The sequence below is a fragment of the Dendrobium catenatum genome, unplaced genomic scaffold, assembly GCF_001605985.2.
Source record: "Dendrobium catenatum unplaced genomic scaffold, ASM160598v2 fragScaff_scaffold_384, whole genome shotgun sequence".
Taxonomy (NCBI): Eukaryota; Viridiplantae; Streptophyta; class Magnoliopsida; order Asparagales; family Orchidaceae; genus Dendrobium; species Dendrobium catenatum.
The window spans coordinates 1,324,323-1,333,504 of record NW_021318846.1 but is presented as its reverse complement, the minus strand read 5'-3'; the positions used below and the strand labels follow the sequence as shown (position 1 = coordinate 1,333,504).

Genomic DNA, 9,182 nt, shown 5'->3' with positions numbered 1-9,182 from the left:
TCTCTCTCTCTCCATGTTGTTAGCGTTCCATCGTGGAAAGTTTTTGAATGCATCGTTTTGATCTGATAGCCTTTGGCCTCTATGACTTTTTTTAGAAGAATCTTTATATTCCGGTTCTTCGGATAATTTGGAGTTCGTAAATCCGAATTTTTCTCCCAAGAAAATAGCATTTTTTCTTATTTTTTTTTTAAAAAAATTAATTGATGTGTTCCGTTGTCTTTGTTGGCACTGATATTTTTTTTTTTATTTTTTTTTTTATTTTTACAAAAGCGCTATTAATCTTTTATTCTTTGTGTTCCCTGCAGGACTTTTTTCTCGTTGAACTCCCTCGGATTCCTCTAATTTGATTTTATCCAGAGATTATAAACATATTCCTACTTGTTAAGCTTACATATCACTTTAAAAAGGGTCAAGTAAACTTTTACTCTGACCTTTTTTTTACTTTGCTCATCATTGCGCATCTATCCGTTTGCCATACTCTGAGAGCTCCAACAATGGCTGAAGCAAAACCTCAAGTGCCATCGTCCAAATCCTCTTCAAGGAGTCTTCCAGACTTCAAACAATCTGTTAAGCTCAAATATGTGAAGCTCGGCTACCACTATCTTATCACCCATGGCATGTACCTCTTTGTCACTCCTTTAGCTGGAATTATGGCCGCCCAACTCTCCAGCTTCTCCCTCGAAAATCTCTATAATCTTTGGGACCACCTCCGCTTCAACCTCATCTCAGTCATTATTTGCTCCACCCTCCTGGTCTTTCTCTCCACCCTCTACTTCCTCAGTCGCCCCAAACCTGTCTACCTCGTCAACTTCGCCTGCTATAAACCTGAGGAAGCCAACAAGTGCACTCGCCAAATGTTTGTTCACATGTCTCAGTCGAAGGGTTCATTCACAAAAGAAAATGTCGATTTCCAGCGTAAGATCATCGAAAGATCTGGACTTGGTGAATCCACTTACCTTCCTGAAGCAATCATGAATGTTCCACCCAATCCTTCGATGGCCATGGCCAGGAAGGAAGCAGAGGTTGTGATGTTCGGTGCCCTCGACGAGCTTTTTGGAAAGACTAATCTAAAACCGAAGGATGTTGGAATTTTGATTGTGAATTGCAGCTTGTTCAATCCAACCCCTTCCCTTTCTGCCATGATTGTGAACCGCTACAAGCTCAGGGGAAACATTTTGAGCTATAATCTTGGTGGCATGGGCTGCAGTGCAGGATTGATCTCAATTGATCTTGCAAAACGACTACTTCAAGTCCATCCTAATTCTTATGCTTTGGTTGTCAGCACGGAGAACATCACTTTGAACTGGTATTACGGCAACAATCGTTCCATGCTTGTGTCGAATTGTCTTTTCCGCATGGGTGGAGCTGCAATCCTTTTATCAAACAAGAGATCTGATCGACGCCGTTCCAAGTATCAGTTGGTTCATACAGTTCGAACACATAAAGGAGCTGATGACAAGTGCTACACATGTGTGACACAGGAAGAAGATGTTGATGGGGAGATTGGAGTCTCTCTTTCGAAGGATCTGATGGCGGTGGCTGGTGATGCTTTGAAAACCAACATCACTACTTTGGGTCCTCTTGTTCTGCCCATGTCGGAGCAGTTGCTTTTCTTTGCTACTTTAGTGGGGAGGAAGCTTCTCAAGATGAAGATTAAGCCATACATTCCAGATTTTAAGCTGGCCTTTGAGCATTTCTGCATTCATGCTGGCGGAAGGGCAGTGTTGGATGAGCTGGAGAAGAATTTGCAGCTTTCAGAGTGGCACATGGAACCTTCAAGGATGACACTCTACAGATTCGGGAACACCTCAAGCAGCTCTCTTTGGTATGAATTGGCTTACAGTGAAGCTAAGGGAAGGATTAAGAAAAGGGATACTATTTGGCAGATTGCATTTGGTTCTGGATTTAAGTGCAACAGTGCAGTATGGAAGGCTTTAAAGACTGTGAATCCTGCAAAGGAGAAGAACCCATGGATGGATGAAATTGATAACTTTCCTGTTACCGTTCCAAAGATAGCAGCACTCGAAACTTGACACTGTTTGAAAGTGGTAGTAAAATTATCTCTGGCAAGCTAGAATTCACTGGTTTGGTTCATCACTTGCATTATTTGTTGGGTTTATTCTTTATCTTTATAATTACTGGGAATAGTCATTTCTCTTCTCTCATGTGATTGTTTATTGGGGAAAATAGGAGAAGAGGTATTTTAACTCTTTAGTGGCAGGTTGGTCTGGCTATTGTTGCGTTAGAAGAAATGTTTTATTATGTTATATGCATAACAGAATCTGTTCTATTATTTTCATTGCATTGTTATAACATGTGAAACTTTGTTCCCATGGAAAAGCTTCATTCATATTATTTATTTCTTCGCACGCCCCTCAAATTGGCTTATCTAATGTTTTTCAGTTGTTACTGATTCTTTTAACATGAAAGGCCTTTCTTTCTGGCATAAAGAAACTTCAATGCCAAGTCCTTTTTTTATTTCTACAGTGCCCAAATGAATGAATGATACATGGCATGTAATATGCATGCATATGCTGGATATCATTCATTAATTACCTTGCAGGGATTTTTGACCATCATTTGGCCAGCAAAGTATTTTCTTTATTATTTAATTCTAAAACTTCAAAGCAAATTGAATTATTTATGATGTTGAATATTGATAAGCTATCAAATGATGATTGCATATGGTGAAAGATAAAGTGTGGTTCATAAAAATGGGTGTTGCATAAGGTCCTGATGGAAGTACCCATGTAGTGTTGGTTAATTGGCTAGTTGTTAATTAGTTATCAGCTTGGTACTATGTAATGGAGGAGGGTAGAGGATTAACCTTTACATTCTCTATAGTGGTTCAAATGTTGAGTTGCAATGGTTTGTTACAAGGAGATTGATTGGAATTATTCAGATTGTGAAATGTGGGAATTACCACATGGATGTTGGCATAGAATGTCTATACAAAAAACATTGCCAAAAGGAAGTTGGGATTTTTTTCTTACTTTGGGTGGAATAATGAGGGCTACATTTAGTTTATTTCTATTGATAGCACTAGATTACATCACATTGATTATAAAAGAAGCTATGAATTCCAAAAATACCAAAAATTACGAATCTTTGAAAAAGATACTACAAAAGTAAAAGCTCCAAAGGCAAATAGTAAAACTAAAACATTAAAGGAACCCAAAGAATATGTAGGTCATGTATGAACAAGTATATGTTACTCTGTCCAAGGCAATTTTGATAATCAAGTATTTGTAATCATTGAGCAAAGCAGTAATGAATTGCCTTGCTATCTTATAGTTCTCCCTTTTGCTCATCCTAAAAGAAAATTTCTCCCAGCAACAATGAAGCAAAGAACTGCAAAGTCACAAAAATAAAATCATTGCAATGGAAATAATATAGCATTCAAATTTTAAATAGATAATTGAGAGAAAAGCAAAGTTTTAGATAGTGATATGCTAAGAATAACCAATATCAATTATTAAACGGTGAAGGCATGGCTTCATCATCTTAGTGGATGGTATATAAAAAAATAGATGTAAAATCATGAACATCAATTATTAAAAATATAAAGAAAAAACTACTACATGACCATTTAAGTAGTGCACCAAAGAAGATATAATAACGGTGTCGACCCCTACATCGAAAATGCCTAAAACAAGGCGAATCTAGAGACTTAAGTGACGATTGGTGGGAGCAACACATTAATTAAGAGGGTAAACAAACTCCAATGGCTTAAGGAATTGCACTGTTGCGATCAGAATATCAAAGTTACCTATGTGAGACCACCTTGCAGACAAATTTGGCAAAATAGTCAGAATTGAGAATCAACTCCCAAAATGGACACATCACATGGACCAAATAGCTTTCGATCGTAGAATGGACTTCGCTATTGCATTTAGAATAATGAAAATAGCCCAAAATTATTGTCATCTTGCCTAACAAAATTTACACAAAAAATTGGCCTAGATCCCAAGGGAACGATGCACATATTTCAAGATAAGTAAGAAAATTGAGATCACCTCTATTTTATTTCTTAATTAGCCTATTGTAATAAAGCTAATGATAATGATAATTTTATTATAATAATAATAATTATTAAAATATTAGATAAAATACAACTCGTGCCTCTATCCTGCGCCGACGCCGACACTACTCGCATTTCTTCGCACAATCTCTTTCCTAGGTCGCAAAGTCCATTTGACATCGTTATTAAAATGAGAATGAAATGAATTTCTTTGTTTCTGCTTTACCACACTCACTAAATGCTTAAACACCTAAATCCTCCTGCAGTTGAACTCCTTTGTTCATGAGAAAGCCCATGATCCTACTCCCTCTATCAGGATCTCGTCCGTCTACAACCTTCTGAACTAGTCAGCTTCCATAATGTTCTTTCTTGTTTGGCTCTCGCACACAATCACCCTAGCATATCGATTGTTCTTTCTCACGATGGGCGTCAACTTTTGATCCCAAAATTGATCCTCATATCTAAGTACAAGCAAGACGAACAAGGCCCCTCACCTCTTTATCCCTGTTAAACCACACGACTCGACTTGCCTAGTCATTGTTTCGAATCACTATAATCAAATCCGCATTTGACTTCCACCTCCCAGCTGCAAATTCCACAAGTTTTCCTTACCTACTCTGAAATCTCCCTCTCGATCCACAATTAATTAATCATCTCTGCAATTCACGTGCATTCCCTATTATTGTGCCCATCTTCCTTCTATACCAAACCCTGTGCTGACCTTCTTCAAGCCATGAATCATCCACTACTTCAATTCTTCTTATGATATGGCATTCAGTGTGATGCTTGCGGTGAGGTGGGTAGGCGCTATATACATCTTTCTTAGCATGGAGCGAACACTTCTAAGTACTTGCGTATGTGCCATTTGGCTTGTAGGGAAAAGTTGTGCATTTCAAACATGTACCTTAAAGAACCATACATGTTTTTATTTATGTGGTGGGATTAAAAACCATGACCTTGATGTCTCTCAACACCTTCCATATACGATTTTTTTAGCGTGATAGGAAGGCCCAACTCCCTAAAATTTCTCCTAAATAGGGGAGACGCATGGAGGTTGCCAAATTTTCTAGAGAACAGAGGATCTAATTTGAACAATAATATAGGGAACTTGACTTGAGCTGAACAACAGGGAATAATACATATTGTTTAAAATTAAATTATAATTTGTAAGGCAACAAATTGTTAATTAGTTACAAATAAACAAGCAAGAACCTAAAGTGGATAAAGAACTACAAATATAACATGCTCGTAAGTAATACTCATATGAAAATGTAATGACAATATTTTTAATCAACAACAAAATGTTATCAATAAGTGTCAAGAGGTTGTCATATCAAAACAAATGCTAACATCAATGAGTAAATAGAAGACTCATTGCTTGCAAAGAACAACCACATGCACATGATTGTGAACCTGAACATTATGCTAGCACAAACACAACTTATTTCTAAGGGAGAGATTTATAATGAACAAACTGATGGGAGGAATTAGCATGGTACATGAGTAAGAAAAAAAAATTGTATGCCTAAAGTCACCCTATCGCCGTCGCCTACTTGCTCAAGATAAAAAAAATTTAAATCCCTCTTTCGTTGCTCGCGGTGCACCAAATAATCATCTATACACCCTTTTCTTAGCGTTGTGGGAGGAAACCTAGTGCAAAGCTTGCAGTGAGGAAAGTAGGCTGTGTCCACACTTTTTTAGTGTTGTAGGGGCACTCTTAAGTACCCGAATATATGCCATCTTGCCTTCGAGTAAATACTATTCATTTCAAGCAGGTACCTCGAAGACCCATACACATTTTTTTTTATGTGGTAGTATTAAAAAACATGGCTATGGTGTCACTTGACACCTACCATACTCATTTTTCTTAGGGTGGTGAGAAGGCCCAAATCCCCATGATTCCCCAAATTAGAGGAGATTCTAGGAGACTTTCAAATTATCCTTAGAACAAAGGACCTGATTTGAACAAAAATAAAATTGACTTAACTTGAGTTGAACAATAGAGAACATAACATAATGCTTAGAATGAAATAATAATTTGTAATGTAACAGATTATCAATTAATTGCAAATGAAGACATGCGAACATATAGTGGATAAAGAAATCTAAATATAATATGCTCACAAACAATAATCAGATGAAAATGTAATGACATGTTTGCAATCAACAACTTAAAATTTTCAATCAGTATCAAGTGGTTATCATATTAACTTAAATGCAAACATCAACGAGTACATAAAAGACTCATTGCTTGCAAAGAAAATGACCCGCACATGATTGTGAATGTGATCATAATGCTTGCACAAACACAACAAATTATTTATGAGGGAGACATTTGTAATGAACACACACATATAGGAAGAAAGATGAGTGCAATGCATGTCATGATGTATTCATAAATAGAACGTGGAAGATACATAACGAACATAACATCGTATAGTCAATATTAATATACAATTAAGTACATTAAATATTTCTATCAATACTAGTCAACATGCAAGTGAACACACCAATCCATCTACAAACATAAAAAAGTTGTAAATGTGATGAATTCCCTTCAAATATGAGTAGGAAATATGGAAAAATACAATAACCTCCATACAATCAATCTTAACATGAAAACAGGTACACAATACTCTTGTAAGCGACGATGATCAACATTTGTTGAATGTGAAAGACTCCTTGTAAACACTGATAAAAAGATAAGTACAACGAACACAATTCATCGATAACCAATATTGACATGCATTTGAATTGCAAGCATTAGCATGGTACACGAGTAAATCCATCATTGCAATATCTGGTGAATGCAGTTCACCCTGTAGTTGATATTAATGTATAAACAAATATGTTAGCATGCCCGCAAGAAGTAATAAAAAATATATTGCAAGGATGATAGGGCCTCTATGAACACACATGCACATGCAATATATCATCTACAAGAAAAGAAAACATATTACAATACATACACACACCTATGAGCTATTGTGAGATACCCATCTTGCACAAAACATGCTATACAAAAGCAAAATATAAAAGAATGATAGTAAATGCAAGCACCTTCGAGTAGCACCAGAAGATTTGTATTAAGTGCAAGTTATCTGTAGATGACAATGGCAAGTTTGCAATACATACAATAGTCCTCCCTATAAATAATGATAGTGCATGCATTGCAAGTATGGTGGACTCTTTACAGTCTTGAGTGAGAAGATTGTAGCGAGTGCGACAAACTACTTGTAGAAAAAAGTGACAAGCTAGTGATAATACTAGAATATATGAGAGATGAGGTTCATTAATGCATGATAGCCTATATGCATAAAGTAGAAAATGACCCAAAATAAAATGCTATAATTGACGTGTAAGTAAAAGCAGGGAATTCTTAGTAAATACTATGGGTCACTAATAAATTGAGGTAACAAATTTGTAATGCTAGACTGCCACATCATATAAATTAGCTTGCTTGAAAGAAACAAGAGAAATACTCCTTATGTGTTATACAGTGTATCTACGACGAAAATATACTCCTACAGGTTGGGCACTGAAGCAAATGGTAATATGAAGAAGATGAAGTGAGCTAAATTGCATTACTGATGCATTATAAATGAAGCTCAACAAGCGTTAAACTACATCATCGGATCCATAATAATCATGCAAGAGGATAGAAGGCATCTACAAGTTTCTAAATAAACTGTTATGCACACCCAAATGATAGTAACTCGCATAGTCGATTGGTGTTAAGCATTTTTAATGCCCTTCCTTATGCATTTGCAATAAACAGAGGGTTCCATTCAAGCATACCATTTGGTATTGCATTTGCATGCAAAATAATCATGCATTATAACGAAGCAATGTGCAAATTCATATGCAAACATACATAGATTTAAATACCTGCATGGACCATACGAGCGTGATTTGTGCACTCATATGACCTCAGAGGAAGCTAGCAAATCAAGAAATGAGCCGATGATTTAGCCCAATCACTATATGGGAATTGATTAGAGCCAACATAACTTGAACTATTAAACAAATATATGATTGATGCATCGAACATGATATTTGCTTTATACTTTCATATTAGGCCTTAAAGTTCTATAGCATAGAAAATTTACTAATAAAGTCATAAGGCCTATAATAAATAGGATTCTCTTTTTCTAAGTTGATAGAGTTGACAAGGTTCAATTAATAAAATTAAATTGGCCATAAGTACCATGATGATGACCATGTTTATAGAAAATCTCAACCGGAGGGGAACCCAAATATTTTAAAATGCATCACGAATTCCCATAAAATAGTTTTAATTAAATTTAATGTCTTCATTAATAATGTTAATATTTAAAGTTAAAAAAAAAAGAATCAAATATTTAAAGCAAAAATACTCATTCACACTTCGTAACAATTTGTCAAGGTGGACAAATGTGAAAATTACTTCAGGTTACAAAGAGTTAATATTTGTTTAAGAATATCACTAGAATTTATTCTCAAATCACCTCTTACCAGTAAGGATGTTGCACATGTCCTCTAATTATTGGTTTCACCAAGAAATAGTACTATATGTAAACGACTATGATCAGGACCCTATGATCTGGTGATTTTGCCTCAAAAGGGCTCCATTAAATTGCTGTGATGGTCAAATCCCGTATGTTCCCCAATGGTGTTAAATCCTTGAATAATAAATCAAGGGGGAAAAAATCCTTCTAAGGTTGATTCAAATTTATCACCTTAGACAAGCATTTACCCAATGTTAATAAGATACCTTTAGACAAAGCAGCTCGTGGATGCCGATAGTGATCCTTTTTTGTGGTTGAGTCGACTACCTCCTCTAACTAAGTAGACAAGGGAACAAGAGTTCTCAGCATGACAGAATAATGGGATAATGATTGGGTCTGTCATCACTCTCCCCACCATCTGCTTTAAGTGAAAGATGGTGAATTTTAATTTTAAACATCAAATTTTAAATACCAAATCATGTTGCTACTATACGCCATATACTATGTATCTATTTGACACCTAGCCTCAATAGAAAGTTCTCTCTCGCTATTGAGAGGGGTAATTAACTGTAGGGCTATAGAAAACCTGAACTCAGATCATACAATCCTCACAAATTGAGGGTGAAATCTCTGGGTAATGTCTAATTCAAAACCAAATCTAATTTCTTAAATTT

The 9,182-nt window shown here is 35.9% G+C and overlaps 1 protein-coding gene across 1 annotated transcript; it reads left to right on the top strand.

Moving 5' to 3' along the window:
• Positions 1 to 405: 405 nt before the first annotated feature.
• LOC110113540 (3-ketoacyl-CoA synthase 11-like) lies at positions 406 to 2,355 on the top strand. Its single transcript, XM_020846172.2, has one exon. The coding sequence runs from the start codon at positions 495 to 497 to the stop codon at positions 2,031 to 2,033; it is 1,539 nt and encodes a 512-aa protein (XP_020701831.1). The 5' UTR covers positions 406 to 494; the 3' UTR covers positions 2,034 to 2,355.
• The last annotated feature ends 6,827 nt before the right edge of the window (positions 2,356 to 9,182 follow it).